This window comes from Stegodyphus dumicola, chromosome 1, assembly GCF_044657685.1.
Source record: "Stegodyphus dumicola isolate Sdum_Otavi_A_Nest chromosome 1, ASM4465768v1".
NCBI classification, from domain to species: Eukaryota; Metazoa; Arthropoda; class Arachnida; order Araneae; family Eresidae; genus Stegodyphus; species Stegodyphus dumicola.
Window position 1 is genome coordinate 286,840,577 of NC_140768.1, and position 25,703 is coordinate 286,866,279.

Below are 25,703 nucleotides of genomic sequence, written 5' to 3' on the forward strand. Positions count from 1 at the left end.
ATAATGTTACGAGTTGGCTATGCGCTTTGTTAAGCCTCCATGGTTTTTTGTAACACAAATTCTTTAAGATTCTGTGAATACGACACTTCCTTCTGAATACAATACATATATAAATTACTAGAAATTTCAAGCATGAATTAAAAATTATAAATTAGAAAAAACTGAAATTTCAAACATAAAACTAGAAATTGCAAATTATATCTAGTTGAAACGAAAGTTTATGGCCAAAACACGTTCTTAATAAAGTTAGGGAAAAAAAATGAAAATAGTATCTTTAGTGTGGGTAGACTCAAATCTATGATTTTCTGCCAATGTTTTGGTAGTTTGTCAAAGTCTTCGGCCCAGAAACATGGTAGCCGGAAGTTCAAAAACGGATCAACCTAATTTCGGATATCCTGTGCAGAATGGAAGATGGTACCAGCAAGATGTAGCTGCAGATGTGAAAAAAGGTAGAACTCTGAAGGAGCGATGTCGGGGCTATATGGTGGGTCTGGCAGAAGATCCCATTCAAGTTTGTAAGGAGTCCAGCCGGTGAATGCAGACACATGGAGTCTTGCGTTGTCTTGATGGATCATTATCTTTTTGCGCCACAACTCAGTTCGACGTTTCTCCTTAATAGCAACGTCAACACAGACTAGCATCTCGCTGTATATCTTAAGACCCTGTCACATAGATATTTGTTACCGGAACAAAATGTTTGGAGGAACAATTCTGAGAATCATGCTTCCGTTAAATCGGGTTACCATCTTCACTTGGTAAACAGGCTGAAAGCCAAACAAGAATCAGTTATCGCTCAGATAGGCAAAAGTGACATTTTCTTTTGAGTGATGATTGCTTTTTCGTGTTGTATTTTGCATTGCTCACACTCTTTTCATTTTAAACTTTATTGTTAGTTATGGAAAATAATAGAAAGGTGATGACTATTAGGTAAATCACTTTTATTTTAACTCTAGTGATTCTAAAAGCTATAGAGAAAAAACATGCAAAGAGAAGTCCTATTCTTTATAATGATTTGTTGTATATATTTGATTTTATTATTGTAAATAGTTATTTTTATATCCATATATTTATTTAATAATTTTTATGTACATGATATAATGTCATTTACTGATATTTGTTTTGTGATGAGTCAAAAATTTTCATTTCATCCCCAAAATGTTAAATATTCATAAAAGCTACTTGCTCAATTTTTTTGCTTAAAATCCCAAGTATAGTTACAAATGCAAAGGTTGTGTGTAAGTGGGTGAATTTTAATGACTAGCCTAATCCACAAAATGCACTTCAATTATATTTCAACTGTGTATTCCATATCCGTGATAATGTGCAAAGGACTGATGACTACAGTTGCTGACAATTATATAATCGTTATATGAATTAGAAGTAACTTCAAATAAACTTTTTTAGCAATGTTCATTTTTGTATTCATACATATATATTTACACACATAAACATAGGGAGAGAGGTGTGACGGTTTAGAAATTGTTGATGTATGTTTATTAGTATTAATGCAATGAATAAGCTTTTTATTAATGAATGTAAATACAAATGTTTTTCATCAATCATAATAAATACATAAATTTCCAATGTTTCAATATGCAGCATCTATAATAAAAGGATAGTTCTTAATGTGTTTATAATCTAAAAAGCATTTCATTATTAACATGATAATAGCATACAAATTTATGTAATGTGTATCCTCAATTTTAAATAATTTATGTTTTGATAAATATACATAATCGCTGATTATGCAAATTCAATTTAAAAGTAATAAAAGTAATTAGAAGAAAATAAAGTCATGCATATGCAAACATATTTTTAAAATTTATTCCCCTTAATAAAAAAAATTCTATTATATAACAATAACATTCTTTTCACACGATCAGCCCAAAATATGATAAATTTGGTGAACTTTTGACGATGAATAATTTGTAAACAAATCATCAGAAATAGCACATCATCACCGAGCACATGATAAAATATTGTCTATACTGAAATTTCCACGATTATAAATTTAATGAATATATAAACATTTAAAAATGATTTAGACAGTGATACTACAACAAAACAACAATATATATATATACAGTCAAAAGTCGTTAATCCGGACTCGTCTGGACTTCGCCAATTACGGATTATTGATTTTTCCGGATTATAGATCCTCAGTTTAAATCTGGTAAGATGGCATGCAGAAATTACAAAATTAAAAATATGAAACCATAATTTATGAAATAAAGAACAATTATGATCTAAAGGGTATCAAAATTTACAAAAAGAAAAAGCTTAATATTTATTTGTTTACTTTATTAAACATTTCTTTCAATGTACGTTGTTTAAGTTGTTTCGTTTCATGTGATAATACTCTCTCTTTAATTCTATTAAAAAGATATAATTTCCTGTTTAGTTACAAAGTTCCGCTGTTTAAGTCCTAGCGAATTATAATGACGAGGAACTTGATTTAAATCATATCAAAGACAGTACATCGAGATGAAATACTACATTTAGTAAGGAGTTATAAGCCAAATAAAATAAAAACATCTGCCCTGAAGATAAGGATAGTGCTGACAGATCAACTTCCAATTCACTCCCCCCCCCAGCCACAGAGCATCATGGAATTGATAAACAGATTTCGGATTTCGAAACATACTTTTGCTTTGTAGATCCTTTACATATTAGTAAATATATATCGGAAATTCTATTTGACATAATCGAAAGTTCAAGCTTACTTTTATAAAATTGCTCTAACAGTCTGCAAAAAATAGTAAGCCGGATCCAATTCGAAGATTAAGGAACAATGCAATCTGGAACATTAACTGAATTAGATAATTTTAGCTTAGCTTATACCATCCATTATATATTAAACACACATGCGTAAACGTATTATGCGCATGCGCACATGCATATTCGCAGCTGTAAAGGTCTTACGCGCATGCATAAACGTCTATGCGCATGCGTCAACTCGACGCATGCGCAGAAAGTTTGTGGCTTTGAGGTCCGGATTATAGATCATTCTGGATTATGGGTATCCGAATTAACAACTTTTGACTGTATATAGCTTTTCACGTATTTCTTCCTATTAAATCTGCATCTATTTCCACCATCCATGATTTCACAACAAGGGCCATTGCCATATTGAAAATTACCCATGATCCTTCAGAAGCAGCACTTTCGTCTGATTGGTTGAATGTACATGAAACACGTCTCCAGACGGAACATTTTTGGAAAAGTTTCAAAATGTTTCGCCTAGCTAGACGAAACATTTCTCAGAAGCCTCCCGTTTAAAGCAGTGCTACTAGAATCTCATTTCTCAGAAATGTCCCACCTAGCCGCGCACGTCTATAGAAGTGATAAGGGTCTTACTGTCAAGGGTTTTACCTTTTTCGAGACACTCTTTGTGGATAATACCTCGGCAATTCCACCATATACAAAACATGATCTTTTTGTTAGTCAAATTGCACTTTGCGACACTGTCAACGTACTCACCAGGCGCAGACCAACCCCCTTTTCAGTCTGTGTTGTTGAAGTAAATCCACTTTTTATCACAAATAACGATCGGGTCCAGAATTTTGTTGTTGCGTTGATATTCTAGCAGATTAGTGCAGGCCCACGCATGTCTGTCCTTATCTGCTCGAGTCAGCTCATGCGGCAGCCAATGGTTGAACTTGTACGTCACGTTTATGCGATGCATATCAAAATTAATCAGTATAACACCAACATCTAACTCTTTAGCAAGCTCTCAAGTGGTTGCACACTGATCTTATTCCACAAGTTATTGCTGGCGGGCCTCATCACAAGACATTCAAGAAGCAGAGCACTCTGTCTGGCTTACTGACAGAGTGCTCTGCTTCTTGAATGTCATAGCCCTTGTTTTTGAACTATCAGTACCAAACTTTCGCAATGTCATATGATACAACATTAGTACTTAAAGCTACACGCATGTTTTGGTGGCATTCTGTGACTGACTTTTTGTAACAGAGCTGGAAGTAAATGATGATTTCTATCCGGCAGCTTGATAGTTCCATCTCAGACACCTTGTATTTAATGATAACGATATTTTTTTTACAAATTTCACAACACACTGTTTTAATTCTTTCAAATGCCAAAAGTAGTTTTACAAAATATGATTAAACATGCCAACATGAATTGTTTGCACAGACGATATTTGCGGTGGCTGGAAACTTTTGTTAATACCCGGTATGAATTATTAAAACGCCACTAAATTAAAATGGGCTCTGAATACAATACAAACATGATTTACTAGAAATTTCGAACATGAATTAGAAATAACAAACTAGAAAAAGCTTGAAATTACAAATATGAACCTAGAAATTACAAAAACACAAACATGAATTATTAAAAAACCAGAAAATAATATATACCAACTCCTTCTTAACTTGTATTAGAAATTTTCTAAACCAAGTAAATATACTGGAATTCAGCAGCAAGATATGCATAATATAATTAAACAACATGACGTACTTCCACAGGAAAATAAAACCAGGCTATCGACAAAATAACCGAAATAAAGCTCTATGTTTCCCATAAGAAAAGACTCAGACGGAAACCTCAACGAAAGCGAAAACGGTCGCGTTTTATTTAGTGCGTTTTTCGTGTGTATCCTCTAACTTTGCTTTCATAGAATTTGCAATATATAGTTTAAAAATATGAGTTGAAATATTCTCAAAACTGAATATTTTGAACCATGCAAATATTCCCCCCATGAAATTATCTCAGTTCATTTACATCATTCTGTATCTTATGACTATTATAACTCTTTAAACAAATAACTGCTGAGCTTTCTGATGCTGATTGAAAACTAATTTTATTTTATAGAGCGAAGAAGAAATTGAAATGAAGTTTATCATATTTAATCGCTGGCTCCTGCAAATTATGACAGAAACTTTCAAGAATATTTCTTTGGTTTGTACTTACTAATTACCCTTCAAAAAATATAATACTATATATGCTGATTTTGATACAATTTGTTGTTTTTTATAAAGAATTTAAAAACTCATCTAACTGAAAATTTAAAGATCTTAGTCTGTGAATTTCAGTTTTCAAGTAATTTTATTATTTTAGGGCTTGTTCCAATTGTTTCACTAACTTTTTCAATCGTAAGAGCATAAAACATACAATTTGGAACAAAATTACTTATTATTTGGAATAAATTTACTGAATAGTATTATGAAACGAAAGCAAAATAAAAAAGATGTTAAAAGTGTCATTAAACTTATTTACTAATGAATTATTTATCTCAAATTTACTTAGTAATGAATTATTAATTATTAACAGTAAAAACCCATTTTTATTACTTTTTATCCCTTCTTGAGACAGAATGGATAACTGAATTACAGAATGAAAGATTTCATTGAACAAAACTCTACTGTTTCTGATGAATGAATTATCATAATTTGAAATAAAAGAACAATTCAACATATGCTACATTATTGGGAGAATTTATCTGCAGTTAATTTTGCAAATTAGCATATAAATAAATTACATTACATATATTAAATTAAAATTACTCAATAAGTATAATACATTTAATTAATTGAACATTTTAGCACTTTATATTGATTAATTGCTATAGTATAATGTAAAATATATTAGATTGCTAAAAAAAGACATGACACTACAGTAAACAAAAATCAGTTACAGAGATTTATATTTTTCTTACTTTATGCCAGCTTTATTTCCTAATTTTAATTTACTTTAACATATTAGATTATAATGCTTGATAAATATCAGTATTATAATGATTCATTCATTCATAAAATAAATTAAGCAAATACTAAAATATACTAAATTTTTTTGGATATTATAGAATTCATCAGATATATCCAATGATCATCTATTAGACAGAATTGAAAACATTCCTCAAATACTTTACATATTTCCAACTTCCAAAATGAAATTTACGAACATCACATTTACATTTGTGATCCGTTATCCTTGGAAGAATGGTAAGTAATAAAACTATTATATTTAATTTTTATTAAGTAAAATGTGTTATTAAAGCAAACATGTTACTAAAAACAAGAATTTTTTCCTCTGATAATTTGATTAGTGGAAATACTTTTATACTAGTTAGAAATGTGATCTCATGAGTATGTTTGTGGAATCTTATGTATTACAAGTGCAAAGATTAAATAAATGTAGTCATGACACTATGCAGTCTGAGGCACAATGATTATTTATTTTTATTTATGCTGATAGTTTATATTTGACAGCAAATAAAATGAATTTTTTTTAAAACAAGAACTCACAGAAAATTTTTATTTGAGAGATACTTCCATAACTTAGATTGATGAAATCATGTTTTTTTTTTCTTTTTCTTTTGTGTGTGTGTGTGTGTGTGTGTGTGTGTGTGACTACAAGTCTTTATATCACTAAAGCCCATCTTTTAAAAATCACCTATTAATGCTACAGTTAACATTTGAATTTTTATTCCTAAATTTCTCATAGACCATGCCAGTGACTCAAAAAGTATTCTCTAGTTCACCTGTTGAAAATTCTTTGAGGGATAGCATTTTAAAATTAGTGAAATCAGTTGCAAAATGAAGAATATTCTGCCACATGTTGGTAGAAGCTGCTAGCCAAGACAACATTTTCAATCACATTAATGATATTCTTTTGATTCTATACTCATGGAAGAAAACATTCATTGTAGAGAATAGTAACATGCATCTGCAATGAATTCTCCATGAAATTGAAGTGCATTTGTACATGAACAAGAAAATTTTGTAGTGGAATAATTTTAAACATCTTCACTATAATCTTTAAAAGGACAAGTTATATCTGGTTTAAAAATGCATTTTGACATTTAAATTTTAAGAGCTTGATGAATATTGTAAGAACAATCTTTATATTAACTATTAATCATGAAAAATAATACTTTAGAACTATTTCATAAAACATTTTTTTTTTTTCGTAATTCATTTCCTGTTACTGGTCCCTCCTCCCCAACTCAATACGTTTTACAGAACAATTGTTGGGTTTAGAACATTTGAACATATATATTTAAATTTGAAATTCTTATATACATTTCCATTCAACATAGATGTTATGGAGATATTTCATTTTCTGCTTAGAAAGGTGCTGTTGATAATCTTTTTCAAAATAGATATGTTTGATCAACTTTGGAAATTTGTTCATCATCGTGGCCACATCTAAGACAATCTTACAGATGAACTTTGGGCTATACTTACAACCCTATTATTTCATATCTGGAAAATGAAAAACCTATTCATTGTTGACTGCAAATGTTATTTAAATCTGTAATATTTTATTATTCTGCCAATAGTTCTGTTTTATTTTTTCTACATTAGCTCTTTTATTTTTTCTACATTTTATTGACTTCGGAATTGTAGAGATGATAGATTTAATATTGATAGATTAAAAAAAATACTATATAGCCGAATATCACTAGATTAATTTGTCAGACAACTCTTAGATGTAAATGAACCAGTCTAGAATTATGCAAATAAGCAAAATCCTGTCTGATGTTATGTAAATGGAGCATAAAATGTATTTGATACAATAATAATAAAGTTAAATTAAGAAAGTGACAGTTTGTGGAAAATCCATTGTCATCCAGCTAGTTCCAAAAAGTTACTGCAATGCGCCTTACTATATCACTGATATCTTTCTGAATTCACATGGTTGTCACCTGAAATTTTTATATAAGTTGCTCTGTCTCTCTTTCTCTCTCTGTATATATACATATATAAGTGTGTGTAAGAAAAATAAAGAATATGTGAAAGATAAATTATCATTTAAATTAGCAGCTTAAATTAATTTCTATTCTCTATTCTAAAAATAGTAATCTCTCTTTGCACTATGTCATTTCGAGATTAATCCATGTCATATGACTCTTAACATAATTCTGATGATGTAAGTAGAACCAAAACTCAAACAGCCAATAATAATTTTACAGCAGTATTAATTATCCAATTAATATGCATGGAGAACTAAAACTACCTCAGTTTGAATCAAGATTTCATCTTGAACATAATACGCTCACTTGCTTTCTACATTTTGGCCTAGCTGGACTGCCGCTTGCTACTCTTTTCTTACTGCAAGGCTGTCAAAAATGTAAAATTTTGAAATAGGCACAAATAATGCACCAAGTTGTTTGTGACTGCAAGATATTTACTGAAATAAAATGAAGATTTAATCTGCCTCGGTTGCCAATTTCCTATTCATTGTGGATTGGCATTTCAACGTTCTATACCATCAAAATTCTTACCCCTCATTACGGGTTCAACCTTGTAGTTCTATACCATCTGTTTATGTCGAAATGTGGACTGTATGAGGCGATAATGTTTTTTAGTAGTTTTATTAAAACTAATATATGTGATACATTACTTAGAACCGAAGTTCTCAACAATTAACACCGATGCGACTTGGTGTCTGCCGACGAACAAACTTACAATTTTCCCGCCTTGTTGGCAGCATTCAGTTTGAATTGTAAGATCGCCAAGTTTGGCGCAATTGCAGTTAAAGGCAGCAGCATTCTGCTCTCCGTTGAATGATTTCGTTCAACAAATAATATACAAGAAAATATCAATTCAGTTATAAGAACAAATACTTTAAAAATACATAATATTGGTTGTGAAATATAGCATAAAACATGTATGATAATGACATTACAATCAACTTATTATACTAAATACATGCTAAATAATACAAATATATGTAGGTATTACACTATTTGTAAGTTCACAAGAATTCAGCTGTTTACACCAAAATAGATAATTTTGTTACGGGACCATTTGAAGTTCAAACAGTGACTACTCTTATATTGCCATTAGTTCCAGGGAAAACCTCTACTATATGACCAAGGAACCATTTCTTAATGGGCAAATTATCCTCCTTTATCAAAACTACAGAATTAATTTTAACATTATGTTTTTGAAACTGCCACTTGTTTCTTTGTTGGAGGTGATTTAAGCAGTCATTACTTCACTTTTTCCAAAAACCCTGGATAATTTTGGTAATTTTTCGCCAGTGGCTTATTCTATTCTCAGGCTTCTCTAGAAGTTCTGGTTCTGGAATTGCTGTAATAGGTCTAAAAATTAAAAAAATGACCTAGAGTTAGAGCTTCAATACAATTGCCATCTGCCGGTAATGGAGTGATGGGCCTAAGAATTTAATATACCTTCTATTTGAACACAGTCAGAAATTCTTCATACGTAAGTTTTGTTTACCCTATGATATGTTTAAGGTGGTATTTAAATGATCTGACTCCTGCCTCCCAAAGTCCTCCAAAATTGGGAGCTCTAGGAGGCAAAAAGTTCCATTTTACTTTTTCAGAAGTCAAGTAATTTCCTAAAGATTCATCTGGGTTCTTAACAAGATTATATAATGTAGTCTGTTCTCTACTACAGTGTTTCTTAACCTTTCTAGCGAGTCGCACCCCATTGAATCTGAAAATACATCCCCGCACCCCATTGAAAAATGTGTTTTAATTTTTTTAGTCTATAAAAATACATTTTGTTGTGAAACTTATTGTTTATTGAAAAACATTGTACATTTTATATAAATATAAAACAATATTATTTTAATTAATGACTAGTCTGTTGTTGTTTGTTCTGGCGAAGCGAGGTTCCTTTTTTGAAAGACATACGCGTAAGTCATCACTTGCATTTAAGCGATTTCTCGCTTTAGTTTTTATATGCAAAAGCAATGAAAATCCCATTTCGCACAAGTAGGTGGTAGCAAAGGGTGAGAGTAACTGCAGTGTTCCTTTCGCACACTCTGGATAACGTTGTAACTGTGAACACCAGAATTGTTGCAATTCTAATTGTTCGAATTCCATTTGAACAAGTCCACTTGCTCGCATTTCAAAAAGTTGATCATTTTTCAGATAACTATCATCCATCAAATTTAAGTCAAATAGAAATAGATCCAGTATTCATCTCTGAGTTTTGGTAATATTTCCGGTAGAAAAATATCCATTCAATGACTCGCTCATTCGTCTCAAATGTCTCACAATGTCGGGTATAATACACTGACTACCAATAAGTATTTGGACACCTGTGATAGAAAAGGAAAACTAACTCTATTCAAAATTAATAGTTGGTAGAGCCTCCACGAGAGGTAATTATAGCGTGGACCCTCCGGGGCATACTTTCCACAAGTCTTTGTATGACAGCTAGTGGTATTTTCTTCCACTCGGCTTGGAGAAGACATAGAAGTTCCTTCACCGATTTCTTCCCTGCCGAATTCAGGGAAGTGCACCCCTGAATTCGGCAATGCAACTCTTCCCAGAGGTTTTCGATAGGGTTCAGGTCTGGACTCTGGGCAGGCCAGTACATTCGATGAACTCCATTGGCACCATACCAAGCCTTGGTTAACGTCGAAACATGACAACTGGCATTGTCATCCTGAAAGTAATGGGGGTCCAACCCGTAAAACTGCCACAACGTAGGAAGCACATTGTCATCCAAAATAGTGCAGTAGGCATCGGAGTTGAGCTTACCATGAATGGGGAGCAAGGGTCCCAGCTCATACCAGGAGAAACACCCCCAGACCATAATTCCTCCTCCGCCGAACTTGACTGTTGGCACAATGCATTCTGACAGGAGACGTTCTCCAGGTAGACGCCACACCCAGACCCTGCCATCCGAACGGTAAAGGCTGAACCTTGATTCGTCACTCCAAAGATCTCGTTTCCACTGATCTACGGTCCAATTTCGATGTGCTTTGCACCACATTAACCAAGCAGCGTGGTTGGACTTTGTGATCAAAGGCTTATGGGCAGTGGCACGACCATGAAAACCAAGCAGATGTGCTGCCTTACGGATGGCATTCATTGAAACAATACTCCCGGATGCCTGTTGAAACTCCTCGCGGATGAGGGCCATCGGTTGGGTGGGGTTTTCCGAATTTCTCTGGACAGCACTCGTCGATCTCTATCTCCCAGTTTCGTTGGTCTGCCGACTCGGGGAACATTCTGAGAATCCCCGCTCATCTTCCACATCTTAATCACATAGGCCATTGATCCTGAAATGTGGTTCCTGAAAATATAACTTACAATATGCAATAATTTAGTATAGTTATTTGTAATATTTAGAACATTATAAAATATATCATTAGTTAATGGTTCGACTAGAAAGTTTTGCAAGTGAGTTTAATTAAAGTCAAGTTGAGAGTCATTATTTACTGAAGTAGTTTGATTGGATAGCTGCTTTAGTTCCTTGCAATAAATCTCATTTAAATCAGACTGAGACACACTTAGGGACAAATCAACTACTTCTGTTCTTAATCATGAAGGTCCATTCCACCAAAGTTTAAGATCTTCAATTTGATCTGGGCTAACACCTCTGGAAATCAAGTCAGCAGGGTTTTCTTATGATTTCACATATCGCCATTGAAACTTGTGTCTAAGTTGCTGAATTTTGGCAACTCGGTTAGCTACAACTGTCTCTAACACATGTGGAGAATTCCAAATCCATGCAAGAACTACAGATAAGTCACACCACATATATATCTTATTTAAATTCAATTTAAGTGCTTTTTGCACCTTATTCATTAACTGTGATAGTAACACTCAGAGTTGTAGCTAGGGTTCTCAGCGCCCAGGGACAACTGAAGATTTCGCGCCCCCTACTGCTTGCCAAGGATGGAAAACATTTAATTCTAAAATGTCGTAACATCAGTTTGGCACCCCTTGGATTCTGTGCCCAGGGACAGATGGCCCTCTCTAGCTATGCCCCTGGTAATACTTCACCACAGAGTTCAAGTCTTGGGATAGAAACTGATTTTAACGGCATGACTCTTGATTTACTGCACAAAAGAACTACTGAACTGGAACCTGATTGTAATATACATTTGACATAAATGCATGCTCCATAAGCTAATTCTGAAGCATCAGAAAATCCATGCAATTCAATTTTAACAGCGTTGCTAGACAAAATTTTTCAATTAATATTTACACCATTAATTTTAGACATCGATGTGATGAAATTCTTCCATTCACGAGATTCCGTTTCGGGAAGCACATCATTCCAGCCAATTTTTAGAAGCCAAAGCTTCCGCATAAAAATTTTGGCTTTTGTAATAACTGGTCCAATTAAACCAAGTGGATCAAATATTCAAGCAATAGCTGATAAAAGTCTCTTAGTATAGTAATCATGCAATTTTGTAGTTACATTGAATGTGAAAACATCTGAATCTGTATTCCATAAAATACCTAACACCGTTTCATTTTTCATTTCATTGGAAAATGAATAATCTTCAGCCTTAGTATTAACATTCAATTTCCTGTGATTAGCGAACCATTTATGAAGCTTCATGCCTCCTCGACTTAAGAGATTCACTAACTGATTTTGCAGTTCTTTACCTTTTTCTAAATCTTCTGCTCCTGATAGAACATCATCCATATAAAAATCTTGAAGTGCGATTGAAAACGCTAATGGGAATTCCTTTCCTTCATCTTCAGCTAATTGTCGTAGGTTTCTAGTAGCAAGGAAAGAGGCATTAGTAGTGCCATATGTAACAGTATTCAGCTGATATGTCTTGATTTCTTCTTGGGAATTTTTAGCTTCTAAAGAATTTGTTGAAATTTCCTCTGGTCTGGATCTATTAAAATTTGATGATATATTTTCTCTATATCAGCAATGAATGCAAAAGTGTGTTTCCTGAACCTTATCATGATGGAAAACAAATCTTTCTGTACTATGTCTCCATTCAGTAACTGCTCAATTAAAGATGTACCAGCTGATGTCTTCGCAAAAGCGTCAAATACGACTCTTAGTTTTGTCAAACTTTTATCTGGACAATATATTCCATGATGCGGAATTTTATCTGGACAATATATTCCATGATGCGGAATATAATATGATGGTTCCAAATTTGCATTTTCATGTACTTCTTCCATATGGCCTAAAGCTTCATATTCCTTGAAAAATTCTTGATACGAGGATAGTAATTTTGGTTGGTTCAGCAGTTTGCTCCATAAGGAATTTAATCTCTTTAATGCAGAATCTTTAGAATTTCCTAGACGTAAATGTCCTTTGCTCTTCATAGGCATCTGGACCACATAACTTTTCATCTCTAGAGTATGTGTGATTTTCGCATAATAATTCTTCCGGACTCTTCACAGGTTTATCTTTGTTTATTCTTTCAATTTCCCAAAAATTCTTTATGCTTTGATTCAAATCATCCAATTCTTGGATTAACCCACAATATGCTGAATCTTCCTGTTTCGTAATGCTATCAATTTTCCCACTGATGATATAGCCAAATACTGAATTTTGAAGCATAAGACCAAAGTTTTTCAGAACAATTTTTTTTCGCATTTTAATAAATCAAAAAAGATTTCAGCACTTATTAGCAGATCAATCTTTCAAGGTCTGTAAAATTCAGGAACAGCAAGTTGATCAGAATTCAAATTTCCTAAGGATGTAATATCCAATTTCTGGGTAGGCGTAATATTAGTTATTTTAGGCACTATTAAAAATTCCAAATTTCTGTAATATTCTTCTTTTTTATTAAGGATATTAGCATTAAGTTTTGGTTTTATATTGAAGGTTCTATCATTTAAGCAAGCAACCGAAACATTAATTTTCTCGCAATCTAAACGAAGTCTGGTTGAGCATTCAACAGTGATGAAGTTACACATCGAACCGCTTTCAATGATAGCTCTGCAAGGACAAAGTTCACCGTCTCTGTTCCTGATATAAATTACAGCTGTGGCCAGCAAAACAATTTCGAAATTCTTTCGAGCATAGGAGGTGGTGAGCGAAGACATCTGTGAAGCTACTTCCGGTTGGGGGGGGGGGGAATCTGGAGCACGGGAATCCTTTTGAATTTCCTTTTGCGCTTAGATGGCAAATGTTTTCTGCTGAGGAAAATGTAGCAGGCTATGATGGCGTGAATTGCATAAACTGCACGAACTGTTTGATTTGCATTCTGTCACTTTATGCGATGGTTTAAGGCAATTAATTTAAAGATCAAATTTTTTTACAGTCTCTAAACGCTTGTTTACAGATAAATTTTTAAATTCATCACGCATATAAATTTCATGTGTCAATTTACTTACAATTGTTGGTCAAAGTTCATTTCGAATTAACTAAAAATCCCTTTGCCTTGATATTTAAAGATTTGGAATTTGAATTGGTAATTTTGTGTTTTCAAGAACTTGACATCTTTTTTCAAGGAACGCGATAAAGTCTGCCCAATTAGGCTCAGTAGTGTTCAAACTCATTTCGAATAATTTACGATTTTCCTTATGTAATTTAGGGTAAATTAAATTTATCAGTACAAGATCCAAAAACGTATGCTTTCAATGCTCCAATGCTTAAAAGCTGTAATTATTGGAGAAATATTATCCACTAACTTTCTAAGCTCAACCGCCGATTCATGATTTATTTTTTCCATGTTTATAATGGAGTTAATATGTCTGTCAACAATTAAGCGCTTATTTTCAAAGCGATTTTCTAATGCTTTATATAATGATTGAAAGGATTCATCTTCTGTGTCAATCTGTTTTGCTACACCTCATAGAGATGATTTCAAATAATAAAGCTAATCAACTTCCGATAAGTTGAGAATTGTTAGAAATTATGGTATTAAATTGAATTTTAAAATTGTTCCAATCCTCATATTGGCCAGAAAATGTTGGCAAAGGTATATCCAGTAATTTAATTCTGCTCCCAGTATCTTTAACAGTTGAATAATTCTGACTTTCGATTATTGGTTGCTGTCTTAAAAACGTTCTTAACAGTCTCTGCTTTCGCGTTTTTAAAAGAATTATTCTTTCTTTATACTGTTCTGTTCTATTAATTTCATCTTCCAAATCATCAATCGCAATAACCTTTTTTATTTCGCTGTCTACTAAATATAAGGCTTGCTCTTTAGCTACTAACCGAGCAAGTAGTTCTTCAATAACGTCACTGCTTGGATTTGAATTTTCAGTTTCGATTTGGTGTTTATCTAATACCTTCGTAGTAATAGTTTGCAAAGATGCCATTTTTTCTTTATTTTTTCTATTTCCATATTGAATAGTCAAATAAACAATTTTTCAGACAGTTCGAAATTTAAAGCAATATATAAATTAAACAAATGCAATGATTCAAATGCTTAAATTATACAGTTCTTAACTAAAAACAGTAGAATCAAAGTTCACTTACCCATTTTTCTCAGGGTAACAACAAGCTGATCACTATATTACGATATCCAAAGACAAAGAATTCTCAACAAAGCGAAAGTTCATCCATATCCAATGAGACAGGGAATTCTTAACAAAATTAAAGTTCTACACAAAATCTTCACGAGCCGATTAAAAGCTCCAGCTCGCCGGACCAAAAAATGTTTATGTCGAAATGTGGACTGTATGAGGCGATAATGTCTTTTAGTAGTTTTATTAAAACTCAACAATAATATACGTGATACATTACTTAGAACCAAAGTTCTCGACAATTGACACCGATGCGACTTGGTGTCTGCTGACAAACGAACTCACAATTTTCCCGTCTAGTTGGCAGCATTCAGTTTGAATTGTAAGATCGCCAAATTTGGTGCAATTACAGTTAAAGGCAGCAACACCATCATACATATATATGTAAAATATAAAACAAATACGATGGCTTTGCTCTGTCCCCTAACCCAGTACCTTCTAGAACATTCACACCTATTACATAACCTCCTCATATAAATGCTGCGTCATAAGTTTTTCTACATTTTTCTAGAAGCTACTATGTTACATAACCTTTCATATAAATGCTGCGTCATAAGTTCTCCTACACAGATGCCTTCTTGCCTTCGTCCTCCTAACGCTTCCACTATGCTCCTCTTTCTTTGTTAGAACGTTATGACGTATTAAAGTTGTATCTAATAGTTCAACTACTGAATAAGTTATTTGATTAACTTCATCTGGAAAAAGTCATCTGTTCTAAATTAAAATAAAGATATGCTTGCTGTGAAAAGTGAAAAGTCCTGAGTCGTCATTTTTCTCCGTCCTTCAATCATCCCAGCTTGGTCAACCATCTGCCAGAACATGTAATGGAATAGCCTCACCATTCACCTTAGATGTGTTGGAATAACTGAAAACATTATAGTTATTAATTAGCTGGTAGGATATATCCTCTACATGGGAAAAAAGCTCCTGGATTTATTTATAACCCGCTTCTAAATTCAACAGTGTGTGATCGTCTGATGCTTGTGCATCTTTTCCCGCGATTCTCAAGTGCTTTCCCTCGTCTCCAAAGTTATGCGTTTTATCATGTGCTTCTAAAGTGATTGATTTTAGTGTTCAAATTGATGTGTATGCGAACTCTTAAATTAAGATTTTGTGATTGGAATGCTAACACGCTAAAAAACGGCAAAAATGTCAACTGATAAGCAAGAATCTGTAGCTATTGTGGATACAGTGAAATTTCAGTTCCCTATTTTTGAAGGCACAAGTACAAATTTTCCAATAGACAAATATCTTCTATTGTTTGAAGAGAAATGTGCCGCGAAGAACATTCCAGAAAAGGAAAAGAAATTTTTTTTTCAGAGTGTATTAGAGGAGAGGCTTTAGCCCTCTATTTACGCGATTGTTTAGATAAAGACTGGAACAAAAAATAGACACACCGAAAGACTGGATTACTCTTGCGCCGTTGGATGGTCTAGGAAATAGTAATTACCAATTTGTTTCTCCAAGGCAAACTGTTCCGAGGTGCTATTATCCCAGACCAGTGCAAGCCACTCCTTATCAAAGTTTTCGTAGTGTGAGACCTTTTAATTATCAACATGTGCAATACCGACCTCAACAGTATGCGTATCGGCCAATTCGATATCCACAATTACCTGCTATTAATTATAACACGGTTCCTAAAAGAGAAGTTAAAAAATGATATTACTTAAAGTGAATGTCCAAATTGGACAGGAAAAAATTCCCAGTATTATTGATACGGGATCGCAAATTAACGTTTTACCGTTAAAAATTTTTAACAAAATTGGTGATAAATTTAGAGAAATTTCAGTGAAATCCCATGATAAAATATTTTCAATATCTAGTCAAGTTCATATACAGAAAATAATCAAAATAAAGTGTAAAGTAGGTAAAATAGAAAATAATGTGATATTTTATGTAGTAGATTCAAATTTGAATTATTTATTGCTTTCATCACCATGTGTTTCATTATTTAAATTACAATTGAATTTTCATAATTATGAAGTGTATCAGCTTGGAAAACAGGTTAAGTAAAAATGTTAAAGTAGACAAGTTTTTCCAAAATAATTATGTATGTAAAAATGATATTAGTGCTGAACAATCTAGTAAATATTTTGATAATAGCGAAAATTTTGTATGTAAAAATGATCTTAGTACTAAAAATTCTGGTAATTATTTTGAAAATAGAAAAAATTCTGATAATAAATTACAGAAATTGTTGAATGATTATAATCATATATTTGCAAAAAGTAAATATGATGTTGGTTGTATAAGGGTTGAACCTCCCAGAGTTACATTAACTTCTGAATTACCAATAGCCTATAGACCATATAGAGCATCTCCTAATAATGAAATTAAAAAACAAATAGATGAATTGTTAAAAGCTGGAATCATTAAACCTTCTTATGCTGCTCCTGTAACTTTAGCTTATAAGTGAGATGAGCAGTCCAGAAGCAGATTGTGTATTGATTTCAGGAAGCTTAACCAAATTACTAAAACTGATTCTGAACCTATTCCTAAAATTGATGCTGTTTTAGATCAATTAACAAATGCAAAAATCTTTTCTACTGTTAGTTTGGTACATTTATATTTACCATATTGGCAACACCAAGTTCTCTCTTCTCTGTGTGCAAGCTATGGATGCTGATGTAATGTTGTGCACGTGTTGTTAAGTTTCAATAAAAAAATGTGAAAAGATACGTTTCTTATTTTTCGACTTGCTTCTTCATATGACATCGATTTATTTAACATGGTAGCAGTTCTCGTGGTTGTGAATATAAATGAAGAATTTAGTAGTTATAATTTGTTTTAAAAGTTACCGGTACTAGCGTAAAAATGGCATGTACAAGAAGCAGCGATATCGGCATACCGCTATTTGATGGTTCGGACTATTTTAATTGGAAAGTGCGTATGATGAAATTTTTTCAATTTAAAAGGTGTAAAGATGTGGTTCAGCGAAAAGTCAGTGAAAACGATGACGTGGAAAAATGGGAAGAAAAGGATATCCAAGCTACAAATTACATTTACGGCAAGCAAACAAGCAGTTGGAATATATTCATGAGTGTGAGACTGCATTTGATATAATTACGAAATTTGATGCAATGTATTTAAAAACTTCAACATCTCTACAGATTGTTTGTCGAAATAACTTAGAATGTGTGAAATTAAAAAATTATCCTGATGTAAATATATTTTTTGATGATTTTGAGAAGTATGTGAACGAACTGAAACATGCCGGCGCCACCGTGACGGAACAAGAAAAATTGAACTATATGCTAAGAGCATTACCTTCAAATTACAGTCACATTGGTGACTTAATAGATGTATTACCAGAGAAGGACAGAACAGTCGATTACCTAAAGAGCAAAATCAAATCAAAATTACTTGAAGAGAAAAATGATTATGAAGATTGTGCACCAGCAGAAAAATCAAATGTGTTCAAAATCGAAACAAACAAATTGGGTCCACAAGGGAATGTCTGTTATAATTGTGGAAAACCTGGTCACATTAAAAAGAATTGTTGGCATGTCCATCAAAGGAACTATCGTTGTAATGGCTCCACTAATTATCGCGGTCAAAGTTCTTCAAACAATCGAGGACGTAGTCATGCTTTTAGTGGACATCGTGAACGTGGAGCATACTCTAACCAGAGAATAAACACTCATCAAGGCAATAGTTTTCACACCACTGTTATTGAAAGTAACATGACAAGTTCCAGTGCAAATATTGTGACAAATAAAAATGAAATCGATTGGTTACTGGATAGCGGATGCACAGACCACATTATAAACAGTGATGAATATTTCAAAGAGCAAGTCACTTTGAAGGATCCTATTCAAGTGAAAGTCAGTGACGGAAGGATTTTGAAAGCTACAAAGGTTGGCAATATAATAGTTTCTTTTCCTGTATATAACTCTGAATTTATCGTAACATTGAAGAATGAATTTTATGTAAAAGAAATGAAAGCAAATTTATTAAGTTATTCGAAGATTACTGATAATCATAAAATAGTTTCAAAAGAAAAGTTCTCTAAAATATATGATGTCAATGGTTCATTAGTAGCAATAGCAAAGAAAGAAGAAAGATTATATAAAGAGTTATGTTAAAAATAGTAAATATTTGCAAATTTGACCAACAGTAAGTTAACGTTAAAAGAAAAATTGCACCGATCATTTGGACATGTAAATTTTAAATATCTGGATATTATGTGCAAAGATAAGCTATTAGAAGGAATCCCTAAAGAAATAGAAACCGAATATATGAATTGTGCCATATGTATTGAAAATAAAATGCACAATTTACCATTCAAGAATAATAGAAGAAAAGCAGAAGATATTCTGGAGATTATACATACAGATGTAAATGGACCTCACAGAACAATTGGATGTAATGGTGAGAAATACTTTGTGAGTTTTATTGATGATTATAGCAAGTTGGCAAAAATTTATTGTATCAAATCTAAGGATCAAGTCTTTGCTTAATTGAATATGTAAATGAAATTCAAAATTTAACAGGGAAGACTATCAAAGAACTAAGATGGGATAATGGTAGTGAATATATGAATAGCAAGATATACAAATTTGCAAGAGAAAAAGGTTTCAAGATAAAGTCATGCCCACCATATGTACACGAATTAAATGGTACTGCTGAGCGTTACAACAGAACTATAATGGATATGGCAAGATGTCTTTTAGCCGAAGCAAAAGTTGACAGACGTTACTGGCCTGAAGTAATTAAAGCTGCTGCTTATTTGAAAAACAGGACATTAACAAATACTATTATAAAGAAGACACCATATGAAATATTTTTCAATAGGAAACCATCTGCTAATGAATTGAAATTATACGGAAGTAGAGTGTATGTAAGAATACCAGAAGAAAAGAGAAAGTCGAAGTGGGATAAAAAGGCTGAATTTGGAATTTTACTTGGGTATACAGAAGTTGGATATAGAGTTTTGATGAATAACAGAATAATAGTTGCCAGACATGTTGATATTATTGAAGAAGACATAATGTGTGTAGGTTGTGATGATGAAGATAAGAATGATGATACAAATAAGAAAAATGAACCTCAACAAGTGTCGTGTGAATCGAGTAATGATAACTCCAAGGACAGTGTGATAAATGAAGATAAAACAAAAAGTGGAATGAGACCAAGAAGGCAAATCAAACCACCAGTTCGATTTCATGAAGAATTCGGGTACTACTGTGTTAGTGCAAATTTTTGTGATGCTACTTTGGTAACTTTGAGGAGGCGACAACATGCAGTGAGGCTGGACATTGGAAAGAGGCAATGGACAGTGAAATGAACAGTCTTGTTAAATATAACACTTGGACACTAGTGACTAAACCAGAGGCTAAAGCAATTCTAGATGTGAAGTGGGTATTCAAAAGAAAACCAGGTAATGTTTTTAAAGCTAGATTAGTGGTTCGAGGTTTTCAGCAAAAAGATAGTATTGAGGACACTTACTCCCCTGTCATCAAGATGCAAACCTTAAAATTGTTACTTTCATATTCCTGTCAGTATAATTTAAATATTCATCAAATGGATGTTGAGACTGCTTTTTTAAATGGTTATGTTGTGTCTGAGGTTTATGTTAAACAGCCACAAGGCTATAATGATAATTCGAATAGAGTGTATAAATTAAAGAAAGCACTATATGGGTTGAAAGAAAGCCCTCGTGCTTGGTATGAGTGTTTTAATGAGTATATTGAGAGTTTAGGATTTCGTAGAAGTAAATATGATTATTGTCTTTATGTAAAATCTGAAAATGATGTATTTGTATATATTCTTTTATTTGTTGATGATTTGTTGATATGTTTCAGAGATACTCGGGTAATTAATGATATTAAGGAACAACTTCATAAAAAATTTAAAATGAAGGATTTAAATAAAGTAAAAAGCTACATTGGAATTGATATTGAATATGATAATGAGAAAAGTAATATCTTAACACTGAGTAAGGAAAATTATATTGAATCTTTAGCTAAACTGTATGGTATTAAAAATTCAAAGCTTTATGATACACCAATGGAGACTAATCTTAAACTAAGCCAATCTAATTTAAATCAAAATGTCAAATATAAAAATCTAATAGGAGCACTCTTGTATATTAGTCATGGTACTAGACCAGACATATCTTTCAGCATAAATTATTTAAGTAGATTTCAAAATTGTTATGATGAGACACATTTCAAATATGCTTTGAGAGTTTTAAAGTATTTGTACTTAACAAAACATCTAAAATTAACCTGTAGTAAAAATCTTAAAACTGATATTATGAATTGTTATGTTGATGCTGATTGGGCAGGTGATATTGTTGACAGAAAGTCAACTACTGGGTTTGTTATTGAATTATTTGGTAATACAATTTACTGGAAATCCAAAAAGCAAAATTGTGTGACAAAATCTTCGACTTTTGCCGAATATATTGCTCTATCTGAGGCTGTGACAGAAATTAATTTCTTGAAAAATGTTGTGAATGATGTTTTTGCTGATATAACTCACCCCATTAAAATTTATGAAGATAATTCAGGAGCTTTGGCCATTGCTAATTATGGGAACTTCACTAAAAATTCAAAACACATAGAAGTTCAATATCACTATGTTCACGAAAATGTTCAAAATGGAGTAATTGAAATTGTAAAGATTGATTCAGAATCAAATATTGCAGATATGTTTACTAAGTCTTTAGGAAAAATTAAATTTATGAAATTTAGGGAAGGTTTGAAATTGAAATAAATTTTGTGTACTGTTTATTTAAGTGATGTTTATTTAAATATATTTGCTTGAAATGAAATAGATTTTGGTAATGTCCTTATGTAAACTAAATTGTGTTTAACTTTGATTTTAACATTTAAGTTAATGAAAGAAACTTTTTTTAAAAATAATTTGTGTTAAGTGTTGAATGTTATTGTTTATATCTATGCTTAATTGTTTAATTGTAAATGGTAAAGATGAAAAGATTGCTTATATCTATGTTTGTTTGTAATTAGTAAATATAAATGTAAGGAGGCGTGTTAGTTTGGTACATTTATATTTACCGTATTGGCAACACCAAGTTCTCTCTTCTCTGTGTGCGAGCTATGGATGCCGATGTAATGTTGTGCACGTGTTGTTAAGTTTCAATAAAAAAATGTGAAAAGATACGTTTCTTATTTTTCGACTTGCTTCTTCATATGACATCGATTTATTTAACATCTACATTGGATTTGGCATCAGGCTATTGGCACATAAAATTAAATGAAAAGGATACTGAAAAATTGGCATTCACTACAAATTTTGGACTGTATGAGTTTACTAGATTACCTTTTGGTTGGAAAAATTCCCCAGCTGTTTTCCAACAAGCTGTTAGACAAATTTTAAACAAATATCAGATTCAATTTGCTTTAAATTATTTTGATGATATTATAGTATTTTCTCCAAATTTTGGTGAACATTTAAATCATCTTAAAATAATATTTGATATATGTGAGAAAGAGAATATAAAATTAAAACAATCTAAATGTAATTTTGCTAAAGAAAAAATAAATTTTCTAGGATATGAAATTCAAGCAGGTAAATACCAGCCCAGTAATGCAAATATAGAGGTTATTAAGAAATTGCAACCCCCTAAAAATATCAAAAATCACAAAGATTTTTAGGAAGTATTAATGTTTATCATAAATTTATTCAAAATTATGCTAAAATTAGAGCCCCATTAACAAATTTACTTAAGAAAGATACTCCTTATAATTGGACTGATGAATGTCAAAAAGCTTTTCAAAAATTAAAAAATGCATTGATTTCTAGACCTATTTTTTTGTTTAATCCTAAATATCCCTGTCATGTATTTGTTGATGCGTCCAAAGAAGCTGCTGGTGCTGTTTTAAAACAAGAACATCCTGATGGTAGTTTACATCCAATTGCTTTTCATTCTAGAAAATTAAGATCTTATGAACAAAATTATGCCATTACTGAGCTGGAATGTTTATCTATTATTGATGCAATTGATAAATTTTATTATTATTTACAGGGTAACCATTTTACTGTACATACTGATCATGCTGCTTTAGTTTGGCTTAAAAATATAAAAACCCCTACAGGTCGTCTATTTAGGTGGTCTTTAAAATTATCTATGTATGATTTTGACATAAAATATAAAAAAGGATCTACTAATGTTGAAGCTGACATGCTCTCTAGAAATCCTATGTGTCAACATTTAAGATTGCAGGTTAATTTATTATCATTAGAAGAAATAAAAGAATATCAAAATTTAGATAATGTTTGTAATACTAAGTATAAGAAAATGAATGATGTCTTAACTATCAAAAAATAGGGATTGTACAAAATTGTGATACCCATGTCTCTACATACGAAATTACTTGAAAAGGCCCATATACAATTTGGTCATATTGGTGTATCATCTATGCTAAATTTGTTATCCCCGCAATATTATTGGCCAGGAATTGTTCAAGATGTTAGAAATTATTGTAAACATTGTGAAGTATGTCAGTTTAATAAGAAAAGTAAACAAAAGAAATTTGGTTTAATGCAAAATTTACCATCAGTTAGTGAACCTTTCGAAATATTATCTATTGATACTGTAGGTGGTTTAAATTATTATAATTCTACGAAAAAGTATATTCACATAATTATTGATCATGCAACTAGATATATCTGGACTTTATCATCTAAAGGTGTAACTACAGATACTTATATAAATTGCTTAAAACAAATTTTCCAAATTCAGGTCCCTAAAAAGATTTTAAGTGATAGGAACGCAGCTTTTACATCTTCAAAATTTAAGCACTTTTTAAGGAATCATAATGTAAAACAATTGCTAACTACTGCAAATAGACCCCAAACTAATGGTAAAATTGAACGTGTTAATCAAACTATTATAACTAGATTAAAATGTAAACTAAATTCTTATCAAGGTAATATAGCGTGGACAAAATTATTACCCCAAGTAACTGAAGAGTATAATAATACCCCTCATTCTGTAACAAAATTCCCTCCATCATATTTAATGTATGGAAAATTACCTTATGATTCCTTAATTCAAAATCAAGAATTGTATCCGTCAATAGAAGAAGCTAGAAAAATAGCTCAAAAGAGATCTGATGATTATCATAATGTAAATAAAGAAAGATATGATACTCATTTTAAACCTAGTAATTTTAAAATTGGTGATTTAGTAATGTATGAAGAATTTCAATACCCTAATACACGTAAATTATCTCCTCCATTCTCAGGACCTTATAAAATTTTAAAACAATATTCTGAAGTTAGTTATGAAATTGATAAACCTAATCCTTTAACTAAAAAGAAATCAGAAATTGTTCATTCAACTAGATTAAGACTTTTTAATCCAGCAAGTGAGTTTAAGTTAACTGTCAGAAATAGTAGAATTCCTATCTCTGTTCAAAATTAAAATTAATTTTTCAAAATTCTCTATTAAAAATCTTTCTGATTATGACATTTAATACCTGATTTAGACTTAAACCCTAATTATGACAAGTTATTTTCCCGACTATGACAAATTATTCTCCCGATCTTGACCTTTTATATTTTTCACATAATTTGAATTATTTTGTAGCAAAAATTTTCTTCTTATTGTAGGATAATATTTGTTTCTAATTTACAGAATTATAAAAAAGACGTTAACTTGATTATACAAGTTATCTGTCTTATAATTTTGATTTTATATGATCTTTTATTTTTCTAAAACCACTTTGAGGTAATGTACAATGCCAAAAAACCAGTTACCTTGTATTAGGCAACGGAGGTTTTTCGATATTTGTACCTAGCACCCCCCAACCATCAGCAAGTAATCATGCTTATCTGTTGGCGAGAACATGCCATAGTTTTAAAGTGAAAGTGTTCATGTTCTAGTGTATAATTGTATTATTTATATTGAATTGTTTTTTGAATAATTATAACATTTTGTATTGAAGTGTAAAATATGTCAATATTTAATTGCCTACGATGAGAGGAAAAAATGCACATAATATATTATTCATAAATTGTATAATCTATTTCTTTTCTAAGTTTTATCTGAAGGAAGAAAAATTTAACATATTTTCTAATAAAAGCTTATTATTATAAAAACATGTTCAGTGGGGGAAAAAAAAAAAAAAAAAAAAAAAAAAAAGCATCATATTTGTGAACTATCAACATGCATCATATTTGTGGACTATCTGGCATTTCGAGATTTTACCAGATATTTTCATTCTATTTGAACTCTTTTTATGAAAAGGACTTTCAAAAAACAAAATGGACATTTTTAACAAAATTGAGGACTTTTGTAATTATAACTTATTTATTTATTAGTATTCCATATTTATTATGTTATAGTCTTAAAATTAGTCATATATTGTATATTTATTTATAACTCATTGTTTTAATGTTCAAAATTTCATATGCTATAAAGTCAAAATTTTATATGAGAAAGTCATGAACTATGATAGGCCATAGTTAAAGCTTGTATGCTATGTCCTGGATGTTTTCATGTCTTTTCTCATACTTTTGCTTTACTCCTGTACTAATGCTTTTCTCACCC

The 25,703-nt window shown here is 31.6% G+C and overlaps 1 protein-coding gene across 1 annotated transcript in view; it reads left to right on the top strand.

The window, feature by feature from the left end:
- LOC118193190 (uncharacterized) overlaps positions 1–25,703 on the top strand; it is a 101,232-nt gene that overhangs the window by 64,481 nt on the left and 11,048 nt on the right. The window contains exons 4-5 of the mRNA XM_035364240.2: positions 4,831–4,917; positions 5,822–5,960. Coding sequence (XP_035220131.2) covers positions 4,831–4,917; positions 5,822–5,960 — 226 coding nt within the window. The remainder of the gene's footprint in view (positions 1–4,830; positions 4,918–5,821; positions 5,961–25,703) is intronic.